Raw genomic sequence first — 18,820 nt, 5'->3', positions numbered from 1 at the left:
TGCTCTTTTCGAGTTAGAAGCAGATACTGATGTGTAAAATTCCCACATAACTCGACAGGAGGTACATGCTGGAGAGGTGGAGATATGCGCTGGAGAGAAGGGGAATGAAAGTCAGTAGGAGTAAGACAGAGTACATGTGTGTGAATGAGAGGGAGGGCAGTGGAGGGGTGCGGTTACAGGGAGAAGAGGTGGAGAAGGTGGAGGAGTTCAGGTACAGTGCAGAGTAATGGAGAGTGTGTTAGATAAGTGAAGAAAAGAGTGCAGGCAGGGTGGAGTGGGTGGAGAAGAGTGATAGCAGGAGTGATTTGTGATAGAAGAGTATCTGTGAGAGTGAAAGGGAAAGTTTATAGGACTGTGGTGAGACCTGAGATGTTGTATGGATTAGAGACAGTGGCATTGAGTAAAAGACAGGAGGTGGAGCTGGAGGTAGCGGAGCTGAAGATGTTGAGATGTTCGTTGGGAGTGACGACGATGGACAGGATTAGAAATGAGTTTATTAGAGGGACAGTGCATGTAGTACGTTTTGGTGACAAGGTGAGGGAGGTGAGATTGAGATGGTTTGGACATGTGCAGAGGAGGGACATGGGGTATATCAGTAGGAGAATGCTGAGGATGGAGACACCAGGAAGAAGGAAAAGAGGAGGACCAAGGAGGAGGTTTATAGATGTGGTGAGGGAAGACATGCAGGTAGTTGATTTGAAAAAGTCAGATGTAGAGGACAGGGGGGTATGGAGACTGATGATTTGCTATGGAGACCCCAAATGGGAGCAGCTGAAAGAAGAAGAAGAATTATGAATTGTACATCTACTACTTTTTGTATTTTAAATATAACCTCTTACATGGGAACTAGTTTTTGTTGTGTGTGTGTGTGTGTGTGTGTGTGTGTGTGTGTATGTGATAGTGTATCACATGGTTCCTCTCAGCACCTGCAGTAGGTCCCAGCTGCAGCAGTCACACACTGAGGTTTTTGTACGACTCTCTGACGCTGTGTGAACACCAAGCTATCACTGATCTCATGTGCACTCTGACAGTAATAATCTCCAGCATCTTCAGTCTGGGCTCCACTGATGGTCAGAGTGAAATCAGATCCAGATCCACTGCCACTGAAACGAGCTGGAACTCCTGACTGTAACTTTTTAGCAAATATGATCAGGAGTTTAGGAGCTTCTCCAGGTTTCTGCTGATACCAGAACATTCCTTCATCTCCATCACTGTAGCGGTAAACATCAGGACTGGTTTTACAGCTGATAGTGAGCGTGTCTCCTGGAGAAACAGATTTTACTGCAGGACTCTGAGTCACAGTTACCTGACCTCTGGATCCTGAAAAAGAAGAAGAAGAAGAAAAGCGTTTCCTACATTAATAATGATGTGGAATTTAAAAAACATCTAGTGGTCCATATTCACATGAACAGTAGAAGATAAAACATTGTGTTACCTCGAGTGCAGAGGGCCAGTGTGCAGATGAAGATGAAGATCAAACTCATGGTTGCTGTGGGTGAAGTCGCTGAGCAGCAGCTTTCAGTCATGAAGTGTTAAAGTCACAGAGCTATAAAGGCTCTCAGAGCACTGAAGCATGAGCTGCTAATGCAAAGTGTGTGTGTGTGTGTGTGTGTGTGTGTGTGTGTGTGTGTGTGTGTGTGTGTGTGTGTAACAGAGGTTTTTGTACGACAGTTTCATTAGAATGTATCACTGTGGTTCACTTTCGGTGGAGGAACCAAACTGATCATCAGTAAGTTTCTCTTCTGTTTATAAACTTCTGTACAATCATTTTATATCATTTAAACTTGATTTACTTTGTTTATTTACATGAATTTATAATTTATAAATAAATAATTGTGTATTATTCTGACACTGAGACACAGTTTGAGTGAAATGAAATGAAGCTAAAAGAAAGAAGAAATCAGGATTTAGCTGTTAGCTGAATAAGTGTGCAGTTTGTTCCTCAGAACACGGCACTTTTACATTCACAGCTTCTGAAGGTCATATTGTGTGCTGTGAAGGACATGGTATAAAACTTCATCCTGTGCCTGTTAGTCTTCTATCATTGTACTGATGTACTGAGTTTGAATCTCCAAACAAAGAGAAACAGTGTGTAGAAAGGTGGATGTGGTGTGATGTGCTGATTTCCATCACTGAACTGATCTCAGCCTTTTTGCCAGATGTGGGATTGTAATAGAGGAAATCTTGGTATCAGGAAACTCAAAGGGAAGGTGTGATGTTGCATTTTCCAGCCCTGATTTCTTCTGGGAAAACACTCCCAGAAGAAATCTGATCAAAGTCCGAGTCTCTCCACAATATAACGAGGAACTAGTAAAAGTTCTCCTGCTGAGAAGTTCTACTGAACTGCAGTAATGTGAATAAGCAGTAATGAGTAAATGTTGTGTAACTGTGTGTAAATGTGTGTTTATTGTGTGTTTGTGGTCTCCAGCCGGTCCCACGGTGAAGCCCTCCGTGTCTCTGCTCCCTCCCTCCTCTCTGCAGCCGTCTGACAGATCGGCCTCGCTGCTCTGCCTGCTGTCCGCCTACTCTCCACAGGGGGCGCTGGTGAGCTGGACGGTGGATGGCTCAGAGGTGAAGGACGGGTTCTGACCAGCCCAGAAGAACACAAGAAGGACGGTTACACACGCAGCAGCACCTGACCCTCAGCAAAGAACTCTGGGAAAAGGGGGAGGAGTTTGTCTGTACCGTCTCCCATGGTGGTGTCCATCATCCGCTCACGTTCAGAAAGAGCCAGTGTTAAGACCAACAGCTCCAAGATAGAATTGAACACTGAGCTGCTCACACATCCATCTACAATCGAGTTTCAATTCTACACAATGCTGACATTTCTGTCTTTCCTCTCTTCACTGTCCTGTTGCTCTTCCTGTAGTTTTGCTCTGCTGAAATAAAGCTTCATTTTGGACATTGTGTGTTCTTTTATTCGAGTTAATAGTCATTATCAGTGTGATGAGAGAGTGTGTTTAGCTGGAGATTCAGTGCTGTGTGTTGTGCTTCACTGAGTTTGGCTGAAGGAAGTTGAACATCTGGTGAAAGTTCTGCTCTATTCTGGGAGAAACAGAATCACTCAGTCGTCTCCATGTAAATCTCTCTCTCAGTTCACTGATCTCCACTAACTGCTGCTCAGTTCTGCTCTCCTACATCCATTTTAAACTGTAGTCAGAACTGAGCTCTGGTTTGAGTATATAATAATTTCTGATGTTAACTTACTCTGAAAGTCATCTTATGATCAATTTTAAAGTCACAATTTTCAAATGGACATTTTTGCAGGTGCATCAGGTACAGATTTTATGTGAAAGTCAGATGTATTATTCTGATCAACTTTCACGATGAATCAAGATGAATCATTCTCCCTGCTAAATTACTGCATAACCAAACAAATTGTAACTATTTAGACACATTTCTCTTTAATGCTTTGTAAATATAGTGCAGATCAGGGATGTAACCCAAACTTCATATAATCTCTTTCTTTCCTGCGGTAATGTGTGTGTCCTTACGTTCATCCTTAAATGCTCACTGCAAGAGAGAGAACACTCAATAGTCAGAATTCCCTTCAGGTGAGGCATTCTTATGTCTACCTGCTCCCGGCCTTACCCTCTATTTACAAACCGGCGCTCTGCCCCGCCCCTGCTGCCACAATCGTCTTGTCGTGCTCACACCCATCATGATGAAGTGCTTCGAGAGGCTCATCGTGAGGCAGGTCAAGACCCAGCTTCCACCCGCACTGGACCCCATGCAGTTCGGGTATCGTCCAAAATGCTCCACAGATGATGTTATCTCCACAACCCTTAATTTGGCCCTCACCCACCTAGACAACAAGGACTCTTATGTACGGATGCTGTTCCTAGACTTCAGCTCAGCATTTAACACGATCATCCTCAGCATCTGATTGAGCACCTCCCTCTGTAACTGGATCCTGGACTTCCTGACTGGGAGACCTCAGTCAGTCCGGATCAGAAACAGCATCTCCAGTACCACCGCACTAGGGCACCTCATGGCTGTGTGCTCAGTCCACTTCTGTTCACTCTGCTGACTTACGACTGTGTAGCAATGCACAGCTCAAATCACATCATCAAGTTCGCGGATGACACGACCGTGGTGGGTCTCATCAGCAAGAACGATGAGTCAGCATACAGAGAGGAGGTGCAACGGTTAACAGCCTGAATGTTGGCAAGACTAAAGAGAGGGTTGTTGACTTCAGGAGAGCACAGAGTGACCATTTTCCACTGAACATCAATGGATCCTCCGTGGAGATGGTCAAGAGATCGTCCTTGGTGTTCATTTAATGGATAACCTCGCCTGATCGCTCAACACCAGCTCCATCACCAAAAATGCCCAGCAGCATCTCTACTTCCTGAGAAGGCTGAGGAAAGCCCATCTCCCTCCCCAACATGCCCATCCTGGACATGTTTTACAGAAGGACCATTGAGAGCATCGTGAGCAGCTGCATCACTGCCTGGTTTGGGAACAGCACTATCTCGGATATCAAGACCTTACAGAGCATAGTGAGGACAGCTGAGAAGATCATCAGAGTCTCACTTCCCTCTATCATTGACACAAGATTTTGTTTACATTTTTGCTACTGTTCAATTTGTCTCTTTACAACAGGTTTAATGGCAGAGCTATTTTGTGTTTTGTGTAGTTGTCTTGCACTGTCCTGTGTTGTCTTTGCACCAGGTTGCACACATGCACTTTATGTGGCGAGGACACTTACTAGTCCATAGCTCTGTGTTTTCTGTTTCTGTGATTGTTGCTGTATGTAGCATTAACAATAAAAGATTCTTAATTCTTGACTCTCTTGACTTGAGTATCTGAGTGAACTTCTGGACCAGTATGATCCTCCACGCCTAATTCGATCAAACGGTGCAGGCTATTTGTTGGTACCTCAAATAATGAAGACTCCAGCAGGGGGCAGATGTTTCTCTTATAAACTCCACAGTTATGAAACAACCTTCCAACCAGTGTTCGGGACTCAGACACAGTCTCAGTGTTCAAGTCGAGGCTGAACACACATTTATTTTTTCAAGACTTTAGTCAGTAGGTGTTTCTGAGTAAAAAGAGCAGATCTGTAGGGATTATGGGTATTGAGTGTTCGGTGAATTGGGATATGGTGGTGGCTTTTTTTTATCCCAGAGATCCCTCATGTCTGTGTCCTCATGACTCTCATTTTAGGTATGTTGTCATGTATATATTTTGCCAGTCTCTAAGTGCACCTTGGTCATACTGTACAATATCCTTAACTATTATGCAACCATAAGAACCTAAAAATCCATGTTTTTCTCTTTCCCTGTTGAGTTAAACATGCTCCTGATGTTCCAGTGTTCCTGTCTGCTTCTTCTTTCTGGATCTGCCTTATTCACCTGAATGAAGGTGCACATAGAAATGTAAGTGTGTACTTTTCAATGGAAAATGGGCACACAGGGGTATAAATACAAACACTAAACAAAAGGGCAAATGAAAACAGGTGTGAGCTGTAAAGACACATGAGTCAACTACCAGTGACATGCTGGAGTGGAGACATGACAACACACATATGTCTAGGAAACACAACATCAAAATCCAGGTGTTTGCAGTAGGGCTGAGCTTTAGCATGCAGCACTCGGAGTGGGAATAATATTCCTGACACTATTAGAATTTCGTAGAGTGAACTCTGCATTAGACTGCACACGCATCACTATTACTGAACATCTCGTTTTGTACGAATTTATATTCAAATGAATTTAGTGTTTAATTAAACTACTAATATTCACAATTTATTTGTAATGTATAAAAATTTTACTTTTAAATATTTAACAAAAATACCAGTTATATAGGGACCAAATGTTTGTACAGCCATTTGTGGTTCTTCCCCAAACTGTTACACAAATTTTATCACAGAATTTTACAGGACCTCTTTAGACGCAGGAGCATTACCTTTTCCATTCACTTAAACTAAACTTTCTTTCGGCTTCTCCCGTTAGGGGGCGCCACAACGGATCCTCTGCACGTTTGATTTGGCACATGTTTTTACGTTGGATGCCCTTCCTAACGCAACCCTCCCCAATTTATCCGGGCTTGGGACCAGCACTGAAAGTGGCTGGGGTTGGCTCCCTGACCGGGGATCGAACCCGAGCCACAGCGGTGAGAGCGCCGCATCCTAACCACTAGACCACCAGGGAACCGCATTCACTTAAACTAAGAGTCCCAAATCTGTTTCCAGGTCTCCTCACCTCACCTACCTCACATCCTGACTTTACTAACACCCTTGTAGCTGAATGAATCTTCACAATCATCTAGTGGAACATCTTCCCAGAAGAGTGGAGCTCATTATAACAGCGAATGGAGATTAAATGTGAAATGGGACGTTAAAAAAAAAAGAAAATACCAATCTTATGCTCAGGTGTCCACACACTTTTGTCCTTACAGTGTTTTTTTTTTGTTGTTGTTGTTTTTAAATAGCAAAGTGAACCATTTCTCAAAAACAGCTGTTGATTTTGCAGTTTGATTTAGTTAAAGGTGTGTGTTGCATCCGTACATTAAAATGTACTCACACCTGGGCGAAGATCAAATGCTGCTTAATTTGGATATTTTTTACTTTCTAATGTAAGGTCACTCTGGTTTGCCTAGGTTACTAGGTTCTGTGGTAATTTGTTAGTGGAAGCCATGTGGGTTAAGCAGCATGAATAATATTACAAGTAGAAACTACGAGATTCCAGTGTGACTGAACAAAGAGCAAAACTCACTTCATTAAAACTTATAATACTATTTCAATTACAGACCAGTTTTGTCCACTTGTACTCAACTTCTACAAAATACATGAATCTGTTGAAGCCACCTGGTACAGAAGAAGTATCTCAAAGGTGCAGTCCTCCATTAAAGAGCTAAATAGTCATCCAGTGTTTAATGAGGAGCTGGAGAACTACCAGGTTTTCTTCTGTTATTTGTCAAAACAAATGCCCCAGGTGAGAAATTCATTTCCTGTTGCACTAGCACTAGTTCAATTCAATTCAATTCAATAAAAATATTGAATTAAAATCTCATACTGTTTATGGAATATATAATCTGGTAAATTTATCTCTATGAGTTTATATACGTCTACTAAACAAGGTGATTCATATGTGATGGTAGAAAAAAAACCCTTGCACAGCCTGAGATGAGATGAAGAAGTGATAATGAACGGGAAAACTGATGAAGTTCAGTTGAGTGCAGCTTTAGCAGCTCTGCAGCTGTTCTCAGATCAGTGTGTGTTTCTGACTCAGAGCACTTCCTCTACAGCTAAAGGAAGGTTTTTGTACGGCGCTATAACACTGTGTGTACGGATAGCTGGTGTACTGCTGACAGTAATAATCTCCTGCATCTTCAGACTGAACTCCAGAGATTTTTAGACTAAACTGTGTACCAGATCCACTGCCAATGAAACGATCTGGAATCCCAGACTGACGAGAAGTTGCAGCATAGATCAGGAGTTTAGGAGCTTCTCCAGGTTTCTGCAGGTACCAGGCGAGGTAACTGCTAACACTCTGACTGGTTGTACAGCTGAGAGTAACAGTGTCTCCTGGAGAAACAGTCTGAGATCCTGGAGACTGAGTCAGGACGATTTCCCCAAAGGACTCTAAAGAAAAGGATGCAGAGTTGAATAATGGAAACAAATGTAGTAATGAGTGTGAGAGTGATGTGATGATTTGTAGGAATAATAAAAGTAAAGAGAGTCTCACGGTGAGCGAGGAGTCCCAGTGTCCCCAGCAGTAGAATCAGTACCATCATCATTGTGCTGCGTGTCAGTGGCTCTGAAAGGACTGAACACACTCTGATCAGCACTACAGCTCTTAAAGTGTGTGCAGCAGTCACACACACACATATGTAAATACCACAACTGTGTGTGTGTGTGTGTGTGTGTGTGTGTGTGTGTGTGTGTGTGTGTGTGTGTGAGTGTGGTCACTGTAGTGTAACAGAGGTTTTTGTATGACGGTTTCGTTAGAATGTGTCACTGTGGCTCACTTTCGGTGGAGGAACCAAACTGATCATCAGTAAGTGACTAATTTATTTATATTCACAAAAATTCTTGAGCTTTTATTATTATTATATCATTGAAAAAGAAAAATTTGGTTTATCTTAAATAACAAAATATATATTTTTTATTTGTTTGTTCCTTTTGATAATTATATTAATAGAATTGACAGAATAAATCCACTTGTTTCTGCTTTTTAAAGTCACCTTGATTTCAGCATCTATTGATTAATTTTCATTGAGTATAAACACCAGAACTTGGAGATGTTCTCCTGCTGCTGGAACACATTTGTGCTGCTGCAGAGTTTCCAGTTTTGTCTCTATTGGAGTTCAGAACATTTACAGAATAAAGTCACTGAGTGTTTGAGTGTTGGAATACAGTGGGACTATTGGGTGCAGTTACTGAATAGAACTGGGTGAAGACTAAATCAGATAGAAGATGGATTATGGTGTGGAGTTAAAGCTGATGGCTTCCACATGTTCTCTTTGTTTCTTAGTGAACTTTAAACCAAATGGACTGATGTTTCTTCACTAAAGCTGCTCCTAACTTGTAGTTCCCCCATGTGTCTCTGTTCATTTAGAGTTAGGAACTGTATTCATGTCTATAGGTAGAGTTTATAGATGCTGCTGAAAGTCATAGAAGTTTCCAGATGTTTCTACTGAACTGCAGTGATGTGAGAACAGTGTGGATCACTGCACTGATTACTGAACACACATTAATGGTTTCAGTCTGAACTCTGAATAAGCAGTAATGAGTAAATGTTTTCCTGCTGAGAAGTTCTACTGAACTGCAGTAATGTGAATAAGCAGTAATGAGTAAATGTTGTGTAACTGTGTGTAAATGTGTGTTTATTGTGTGTTTGTGGTCTCCAGCCGGTCCCACGGTGAAGCCCTCCGTGTCTCTGCTCCCTCCCTCCTCTCTGCAGCCGTCTGACAGATCGGCCTCGCTGCTCTGCCTGCTGTCTGCCTACTCTCCACAGGGGGCGCTGGTGAGCTGGACGGTGGACGGCTCAGAGGTGAAGGACGGGGTTCTGACCAGCCCAGAAGAACAGAAGAAGGACGGTTACACACGCAGCAGCACCCTGACCCTCAGCAAAGAACTCTGGGAAAAGGGGGAGGAGTTTGTCTGTACCGTCTCCCATGGTGGTGTCCATCATCCGCTCACGTTCAGAAAGAGCCAGTGTTAAGACCAACAGCTCCAAGATAGAACTGAACACTGAGCTGCTCACACATCCATCTACAATCGACTTTCAATTCTACACAATGCTGACATTTCTGTCTTTCCTCTCTTCACTGTCCTGTTGCTCTTCCTGTAGTTTTGCTCTGCTGAAATAAAGCTTCATTTTGGACATTGTGTGTTCTTTTATTCGAGTTAATAGTCATTATCAGTGTGATGAGAGAGTGTGTTTAGCTGGAGATTCAGTGCTGTGTGTTGTGCTTCACTGAGTTTGGCTGAAGGAAGTTGAACATCTGGTGAAAGTTCTGCTCTATTCTGGGAGAAACAGAATCACTCAGTCGTCTCCATGGAAATCTCTCTCTCAGTTCACTAATCTCCACTAACTGCTGCTCAGTTCTGCTCTCCTACATCCATTTTAAACTGTAGTCAGAACTAAACTCTGGTTTGAGTATATAATAATTTATAATGTCAACTTACACTAAACGCAATCTTATTATAATCCTGTCTAATGCATAATTTTCATATAAACATTTTCATCACAGGAATAAACAGCAGGTGCATCAGGTACAGATTTAAAATTTAAATTAGTTGTATTGTTCTGATCATCTTGAACCATTACCCTTTTTCACCACTAGAGGTCACTGTATTCGTTCACAGCTGTCTCTAAATACAATCCTTAGATTAATACAACTTTCTTTACATAAAAAAAAAGAATATACTTAATATCGTGAATTTGATGCAGACCACTGATGTGCCCAAAACATTTATCTAATTATGTCTTCAAAATGAACAACAAATTCTAGAAAATAATAGTAAAAATATGGGGCAATCACAGTCAGTCCACTTGATTTCTGGATAACAGGTGAGTCATCAGCCAACATGATATTATACATAATCATCTACAATCACTACACTATAATGAGGATGCCATTGCTCATCTTCTCCACATTACGATGGGCCACCTGGACTACAGAAAAGTGAATTATGCAAAGATGCTGTTTGTGGATTACAGTTCAGTGTTCAAAACCATAATTCCCTCCACGCTCACCTCTAAGTTGGAGGTCCTGGGACTTTGCCTGCCGTTGTGTCAATGGATCTCCAACTTACTGACAGACAGACCACAAGCCATACTGGTGGGCAAGCACATCTCATCCACCCTCACCCTCAGCACTGTAGCTCCACAGGGTTGTGTTCTGAGCCCCCTGCTGTACTCTCTGTACACACATGACTGTGTGGCCACATCCAACTGTACCACTATCATTAAATTTGCGAATGACACTGTTGTGTTGGGTCTGATCTCCAACAATGACAAGACGGCCCACCTACTTTAGATTAAAAACCTGGATAGATGGTGCCAGGAGAACAATCTTCTCCTGAATGTCAGCACGACTAAGGAGGTGATAGTGGACTTCAGCAAAAAACAGGAGCAGTCATACCAACCGCTAAACATCAACGGGACCCCAGTGGAGAAAGTGGACAGTTTCTGGTACCTAGGTGTTCACACCACACAGGACCTGTCTTGGTCCTGTCACATTAACACCATGGTGAAGAAGCCCGGCAGCGTTTGTACCATCTGAAACACTTAAGGGACTTGAAACTACACTCTCAGGTGATAAGGACTTTCTCAACCTGCTTCATTGAGAGCGTCCAAATGACATCACATCCTGGTTCAGGAACAGCACCATGCAGAACAGGCGAGCCCTGAATTTTTATTATTCATTTGAAGGCCATTTTGCTGCACAATGGAACATTGGTACCCTTTCCATACCTGTGGAACATGCTGCTTACACGAAGGAGCCGTACGTATGGAGTTGCAGATAAAACACATTCAGTATTTAAAATACAGCTGGAATATATGCAGTGATTTAACGGTGGTTGCAATTTTCTCACTCTGAAGCTTTTATCCACGAAGTACTGTTGTTTTCGTTGCAAAAGGTTCAGCTGAATAAGAGATTCATATAACATGATAAAGAACTGAGTCTTGGACAGTTTGGAATGTTGCATCTGACCTTCTGTTTGATCCAAAGAACATATTTCTTCCACCTTTTCACATTAAACTTGGACAATAGAAAAAAATTGTAAGGCTATGAACAAGCAAAATGAAACTTTTGCATCATTTACAACAAATGTTTCCACCCATCAGTTCTAAAATGTTTTCTTTGGCCTGCAGATACAACAAGGGATAAAGGATACTCACTTTGATGGCCTTCTGCAGGGTGCCGAACGTTACATTGACCACTTTTAAGAATGATGTTTCTAAAGTTTTGGGCAACTACAGGGCACCATACTACATCAAAGAGTTTGAAAGTCTTCTCCAGGCATAGAAGTCAATGAACTGCAACGTCTCTGAAGATTCATTTTGGTCGTTGCCGCTATCATTGCCTGCATAAAGTAGAAAAGAGACACAGGGCATTAGTGGAGATGATTTTGTTTTTCCCGAGTAACTGCTGCAGTTCTCCTTTTATACGCTTCTCAGATACAGTGAGTAACTGCTAAGCTTATGATCTGCACCCAGCTGTGTCTCGTTTCTCCGTCCAGCCCCTCGGCCATGTGTGCACCTGCTTTCCACAACAGGAGAGCTGAAGTGGCGCTGTCCATTCAGCACCATGCCGGCAGTCGTGTTCAGAATGTTTCCCTTCTGGTGGCCTGAGGGCCTGTTGTCACGAAACTTTACTACAGAACTTATAAACAGATTATACATATTCTTATTTTAAAAATTTTAAGTATGAAAACTGAGAACAGAGAAATTCATCTAATCAATTTGTCATAAAGACTGAATATTAATGTTCAGCTCAAATCAAATTTATTTGTAAAGTGCTTTTGAGAATAGAAATTGTCTCAAAAGCAGCTTTGTACAGATAAAGTGGGAATAGAAGAATGAATAAGTTTGTTCATTATAATTGTAAGTTTATTTCTAACTAGAAAGTCAGTGGTGACTGTGGCAAGGAAAAACTTCCTGAGATGTCATGAAGAAGACGGCAGGTTCATTCATTACAGTTCATCATTATTGAGGAGTTTCTAAAGGACAACCCTGTTTTCTGCACTGTAGAAGCAAATGTGTTCGTGGCTGGTGCTCAGATTATTAGGTTTTCTGAGAGTGGAACGAGACTGGTGTTTGGATAAAAGAAAAGGTAAGAAAAATCAGTCCATCATAACGTACTACATAAGTTACTACTTACTACATTGATAACTAAGCAGTAGTAGGTGCAGCCAGATGAAGGTGACAGAGGGACCATCTGGGTAAAGAGGCTTGAAATGACCTTTGCAATACCAGACTTGAGAGCAACAGTTGAAATGAGACGGCAGATTGTGGTATTTAAAGGCAGTAAATTTTACAGGGTTGTAAATTGATAAGTAAAAGATGCTGAGATGTTCATTGGGAGTGATGAGGATGGACAGAATTATAAATGAGTTTATAAGAGGAACAGAACATGTAGCATGCAGGGAGGTGTGATTGAGATGGTTTGGACATGTGCAGAGGAGGGACATGGGGTATATCTGTAGGAGAATGCTGAGGAAGGAGCCACCAGGAAGGAGGAAAAGAGGAAGACCAAGGAGTAGGTTTATGGATGTGGTGAGGGAAGACATGCAGGTAGTTGGTTTAAAAGAAGCAGATGTAGAGGACAGGGGGGTAAGGAGACGGATGATCCACTGTGGTGACCCCTAATGGGAGAAGCTGAAAGAAGAAGAAGAAGAAGAAGAAGAAGAAGATGTAAATTGACAAGTAAATTGAGAGATCCTTCTGGAATTCTTTCTTCTTCACCACACAGCAACTGTAACACTGCATTCACTGACTTGTTCATTGTCTTTATTCCATCACTAGCAAGGTTTGCATTTCAAGGCTTTTACCCTCAACCAAAGGGAGCATCCCCATTTTTTAATGGAGAGAACAAAAACATCTGTCTTAAATGTGATTGTTTTCATCTTTATATTATTTGTCATGTACATTTCTACAAAATGACTGTCGATATTCATAGTGAAACCAGTGGGACTGTTTATGTGAAAGATAGAATGAAGGAAAGCAGTTTGCATCTGAGTGTCTAGTGGTCCATGCTAGAGGTTGAGAAAAAACATTAAGAGGTGTACAGGACTTAAAGGATAGTAGTATATTGGGTTTGTTTTTCTGCAGTATGGGGTATAGTCACACAGTGGCCAAATATCTATCAATCAATACAATACATCTTTTGAGACAACCTGGATTTTTTCACTTACATGCATCCATGTTAAAAACATTTACAGAAAAGTCCTGTAACATTTCTGTCTTTGTTAGGCCTTAGATCTCCTGTATGTGTTACACCAATCATTTAGAGCAGCCATGCTGCTGCTAGATTGTAGCTGCATGACTCAGTCTAGAGGGAGTCATTGTACTGTAAATCCCCCTCAGCACCTGCAGAAGGTCCCTGCTGCAGCAGTCACACTCGCTGAGGTTTTTGTACGGCGATAAAACACTGTGTGAACATCCAGCCACTGACATTAGGTACATACATACAGTAATAATCTGCGGCATCTTCAGTCTGGACTCTACTGATGGTCAGAGTGAAATCAGATCCAGATCCACTGCCACTGAAACGATCTGGAATTCCTGATTGTCTAGTGCTAATATATTTAATCAAGAGTTTAGGAGCTTCTCCAGGTTTCTGCTGGTACCAGGAGAAATAGTTAGAATAAACATCAACACTGGTTTTACAGCTGATGGTGAGCGTGCCTCCTGGAGAAACAGATTTTACTGCAGGACTCTGAGTCACAGTCTGAGCTCTGGATCCTGAAAAAGAAGAAGAAGAAGTTGTTTTCCACATTAACAATGATTTTGAAGTTTGAAGAACATCTAGTCGGGCTACTACACATGGGTTTATCAGCTGAACAGTAGAAGATAAAACATTGTGTTACCTCGAGTGCAGAGGGCCAGTGTGCAGATGAAGATGAAGATCAAACTCATGGTTGCTGTGGGTGAAGTCGCTGAGCAGCAGCTTTCAGTCATGAAGTGTTAAAGTCACAGAGCTATAAAGTCTCTCAGAGCACTGAAGCATGAGCTGCTAATGCAAAGTGTGTGTGTGTGTGTGTGTGTGTGTGTGTGTGTGTGTGTGTGTGTGTGTGTCTGTGTGTGTGTGTCTGTGTGTGTGTGTGTGTGTGTGTGTGTGTGTAACAGAGGTTTTTGTACGACAGTTTCATTAGAATGTATCACTGTGGTGGATTTTCGGTGGAGGAACCAAACTGATCATCAGTAAGTTTCTCTTCTGTTTATAAACTTCTGTACAATTATTTTATTTTAAGTTGATTTGTTATTTGTTTATTTATCTTTATGGATTTATCATTTATAAATAAATAATTATGTGTTATTCTGACATTGAGACACAGTTTGAGTGAAATTAAATGAAGCTAAAAGAAAGAAGAAATCAGGATTTAGCTGTTAGCTGAATAAGTGTGCAGTTTGTTCCTCAGGAAACACGGCACTTTTACATTCACAGCTTCTGAAGGTCATATTGTGTGCTGTGAAGGACATGGTATAAAACTTCATCCTGTGCCTGTTAGTCTTCTATCATTGTACTGATGTACTGAGTTTGAATCTCCAAACAAAGAGAAACAGTGTGTAGAAAGGTGGATGTGGTGTGATGTGCTGATTTCCATCACTGAACTGATCTCAGCCTTTTTGCCAGATGTGGGATTGTAATAGAGGATATCTTGGTATCAGGAAACTCAAAGGGAAGGTGTGATGTTGCATTTTCCAGCCCTGATTCTGTGGAATATCAGTGTATATTCATTGTATCATCATTGTAGTGATTATTCTGTAGGACTACATGTCAAAGTAACACAACAACTTAGGAGGACTGGAAAACACTCCCAGAAGAAATCTGATCAAAGTTCGAGTCTCTCCACAATATAACGAGGAACTAGTAAATGTTCTCCTGCTGAGAAGTTCTACTGAACTGCAGTAATGTGAATAAGCTGTAATGAGTAAATGTTGTGTAACTGTGTGTAAATGTGTGTTTATTGTGTGTTTGTGGTCTCCAGCCGGTCCCACGGTGAAGCCCTCCGTGTCTCTGCTCCCTCCCTCCTCTCTGCAGCCGTCTGACAGATCGGCCTCGCTGCTCTGCCTGCTGTCCGCCTACTCTCCACAGGGGGCGCTGGTGAGCTGGACGGTGGACGGCTCAGAGGTGAAGGACGGGGTTCTGACCAGCCCAGAAGAACACAAGAAGGACGGTTACACACGCAGCAGCACCCTGACCCTCAGCAAAGAACTCTGGGAAAAGGGGGAGGAGTTTGTCTGTACCGTCTCCCATGGTGGTGTCCATCATCCGCTCACGTTCAGAAAGAGCCAGTGTTAAGACCAACAGCTCCAAGATAGAATTGAACACTGAGCTGCTCACACATCCATCTACAATCGAGTTTCAATTCTACACAATGCTGACATTTCTGTCTTTCCTCTCTTCACTGTCCTGTTGCTCTTCCTGTAGTTTTGCTCTGCTGAAATAAAGCTTCATTTTGGACATTGTGTGTTCTTTTATTCGAGTTAATAGTCATTATCAGTGTGATGAGAGTGTGTTTAGCTGGAGATTCAGTGCTGTGTGTTGTGCTTCACTGAGTTTGGCTGAAGGAAGTTGAACATCTGGTGAAAGTTCTGCTCTATTCTGGGAGAAACAGAATCACTCAGTCGTCTCCATGTAAATCTCTCTCTCAGTTCACTGATCTCCACTAACTGCTGCTCAGTTCTGCTCTCCTACATCCATTTTAAACTGTAGTCAGAACTGAGCTCTGGTTTGAGTATATAATAATTTCTGATGTTAACTTACTCTGAAAGTCATCTTATGATCAATTTTAAAGTCACAATTTTCAAATGGACATTTTTGCAGGTGCATCAGGTACAGATTTTATGTGAAAGTCAGATGTATTATTCTGATCAACTTTCACGATGAATCAAGATGAATCATTCTCCCTGCTAAATTACTGCATAACCAAACAAATTGTAACTATTTAGACACATTTCTCTTTAATGCTTTGTAAATATAGTGCAGATCAGGGATGTAACCCAAACTTCATATAATCTCTTTCTTTCCTGCGGTAATGTGTGTGTCCTTACGTTCATCCTTAAATGCTCACTGCAAGAGAGAGAACACTCAATAGTCAGAATTCCCTTCAGGTGAGGCATTCTTATGTCTACCTGCTCCCGGCCTTACCCTCTATTTACAAACCGGCGCTCTGCCCCGCCCCTGCTGCCACAATCGTCTTGTCGTGCTCACACCCATCATGATGAAGTGCTTCGAGAGGCTCATCGTGAGGCAGGTCAAGACCCAGCTTCCACCCGCACTGGACCCCATGCAGTTCGGGTATCGTCCAAAATGCTCCACAGATGATGTTATCTCCACAACCCTTAATTTGGCCCTCACCCACCTAGACAACAAGGACTCTTATGTACGGATGCTGTTCCTAGACTTCAGCTCAGCATTTAACACGATCATCCCTCAGCATCTGATTGAGCACCTCCCTCTGTAACTGGATCCTGGACTTCCTGACTGGGAGACCTCAGTCAGTCCGGATCAGAAACAGCATCTCCAGTACCACCGCACTAGGGCACCTCATGGCTGTGTGCTCAGTCCACTTCTGTTCACTCTGCTGACTTACGACTGTGTAGCAATGCACAGCTCAAATCACATCATCAAGTTCGCGGATGACACGACCGTGGTGGGTCTCATCAGCAAGAACGATGAGTCAGCATACAGAGAGGAGGTGCAACGGTTAACAGCCTGAATGTTGGCAAGACTAAAGAGAGGGTTGTTGACTTCAGGAGAGCACAGAGTGACCATTTTCCACTGAACATCAATGGATCCTCCGTGGAGATGGTCAAGAGATCGTCCTTGGTGTTCATTTAATGGATAACCTCGCCTGATCGCTCAACACCAGCTCCATCACCAAAAATGCCCAGCAGCATCTCTACTTCCTGAGAAGGCTGAGGAAAGCCCATCTCCCTCCCCAACATGCCCATCCTGGACATGTTTTACAGAAGGACCATTGAGAGCATCGTGAGCAGCTGCATCACTGCCTGGTTTGGGAACAGCACTATCTCGGATATCAAGACCTTACAGAGCATAGTGAGGACAGCTGAGAAGATCATCAGAGTCTCACTTCCCTCTATCATTGACACAAGATTTTGTTTACATTTTTGCTACTGTTCAATTTGTCTCTTTACAACAGGTTTAATGGCAGAGCTATTTTGTGTTTTGTGTAGTTGTCTTGCACTGTCCTGTGTTGTCTTTGCACCAGGTTGCACACATGCACTTTATGTGGCGAGGACACTTACTAGTCCATAGCTCTGTGTTTTCTGTTTCTGTGATTGTTGCTGTATGTAGCATTAACAATAAAAGATTCTTAATTCTTGACTCTCTTGACTTGAGTATCTGAGTGAACTTCTGGACCAGTATGATCCTCCACGCCTAATTCGATCAAACGGTGCAGGCTATTTGTTGGTACCTCAAATAATGAAGACTCCAGCAGGGGGCAGATGTTTCTCTTATAAACTCCACAGTTATGAAACAACCTTCCAACCAGTGTTCGGGACTCAGACACAGTCTCAGTGTTCAAGTCGAGGCTGAACACACATTTATTTTTTCAAGACTTTAGTCAGTAGGTGTTTCTGAGTAAAAAGAGCAGATCTGTAGGGATTATGGGTATTGAGTGTTCGGTGAATTGGGATATGGTGGTGGCTTTTTTTTATCCCAGAGATCCCTCATGTCTGTGTCCTCATGACTCTCATTTTTAGGTATGTTGTCATGTATATATTTTGCCAGTCTCTAAGTGCACCTTGGTCATACTGTACAATATCCTTAACTATTATGCAACCATAAGAACCTAAAATCCATGTTTTCTCTTTCCCTGTTGAGTTAAACATGCTCCTGATGTTCCAGTGTTCCTGTCTGCTTCTTCTTTCTGGATCTGCCTTATTCACCTGAATGAAGGTGCACATAGAAATGTAAGTGTGTACTTTTCAATGGAAAATGGGCACACAGGGGTATAAATACAAACACTAAACAAAAGGGCAAATGAAAACAGGTGTGAGCTGTAAAGACACATGAGTCAACTACCAGTGACATGCTGGAGTGGAGACATGACAACACACATATGTCTAGGAAACACAACATCAAAATCCAGGTGTTTGCAGTAGGGCTGAGCTTTAGCATGCAGCACTCGGAGTGGGAATAATATTCCTGACACTATTAGAATTTCGTAGAGTGAACTCTGCATTAGACTGCACACGCATCACTATTACTGAACATCTCGTTTTGTACGAATTTATATTCAAATGAATTTAGTGTTTAATTAAACTACTAATATTCACAATTTATTTGTAATGTATAAAAATTTTACTTTTAAATATTTAACAAAAATACCAGTTATATAGGGACCAAATGTTTGTACAGCCATTTGTGGTTCTTCCCAAACTGTTACACAAATTTTATCACAGAATTTTACAGGACCTCTTTAGACGCAGGAGCATTACCTTTTCCATTCACTTAAACTAAACTTTCTTTCGGCTTCTCCCGTTAGGGGGCGCCTCAACGGATCCTCTGCACGTTTGATTTGGCACATGTTTTTACGTTGGATGCCCTTCCTAACGCAGGAAGGATGCCCTTCCTAGTTGCATTAGGAAGGGCATCCAGCGTAAAAACG

At 42.1% G+C, this 18,820-nt stretch overlaps 1 long non-coding RNA gene and 4 gene segments (V, D, J or C); 2 read left to right on the top strand and 3 right to left on the bottom strand.

Moving 5' to 3' along the window:
* Positions 1-737: 737 nt before the first annotated feature.
* Positions 738-1,573, bottom strand: LOC124392575. The segment is given in 3 exon segments: positions 738-771; positions 927-1,320; positions 1,436-1,573. Coding segments are annotated over 3 exon segments (510 nt in total).
* Positions 1,574-7,094: 5,521 nt separating this feature from the next.
* On the bottom strand, positions 7,095-7,848 carry LOC124392104. The segment is given in 2 exon segments: positions 7,095-7,588; positions 7,692-7,848. Coding segments are annotated over 2 exon segments (432 nt in total).
* A 57-nt stretch (positions 7,849-7,905) lies between these two features.
* On the top strand, positions 7,906-9,332 carry LOC124392105. Its single transcript, XR_006927102.1, has 2 exons — positions 7,906-8,003; positions 8,857-9,332. It is a non-coding gene; the product is annotated as an uncharacterized LOC124392105 (long non-coding RNA).
* Positions 9,333-12,933: 3,601 nt separating this feature from the next.
* LOC124392101 lies at positions 12,934-14,233 on the bottom strand. The segment is given in 2 exon segments: positions 12,934-13,922; positions 14,048-14,233. Coding segments are annotated over 2 exon segments (441 nt in total).
* A 581-nt stretch (positions 14,234-14,814) lies between these two features.
* LOC124392070 lies at positions 14,815-15,645 on the top strand. The segment is given in 2 exon segments: positions 14,815-14,824; positions 15,170-15,645. Coding segments are annotated over 2 exon segments (324 nt in total).
* The last annotated feature ends 3,175 nt before the right edge of the window (positions 15,646-18,820 follow it).

The sequence above is a fragment of the Silurus meridionalis genome, chromosome 10, assembly GCF_014805685.1.
Source record: "Silurus meridionalis isolate SWU-2019-XX chromosome 10, ASM1480568v1, whole genome shotgun sequence".
NCBI lineage: Eukaryota > Metazoa > Chordata > Actinopteri > Siluriformes > Siluridae > Silurus > Silurus meridionalis.
The sequence above is the reverse complement of the archived record's forward strand: the minus strand, read 5'-3'. Positions and strand labels throughout refer to the sequence as shown.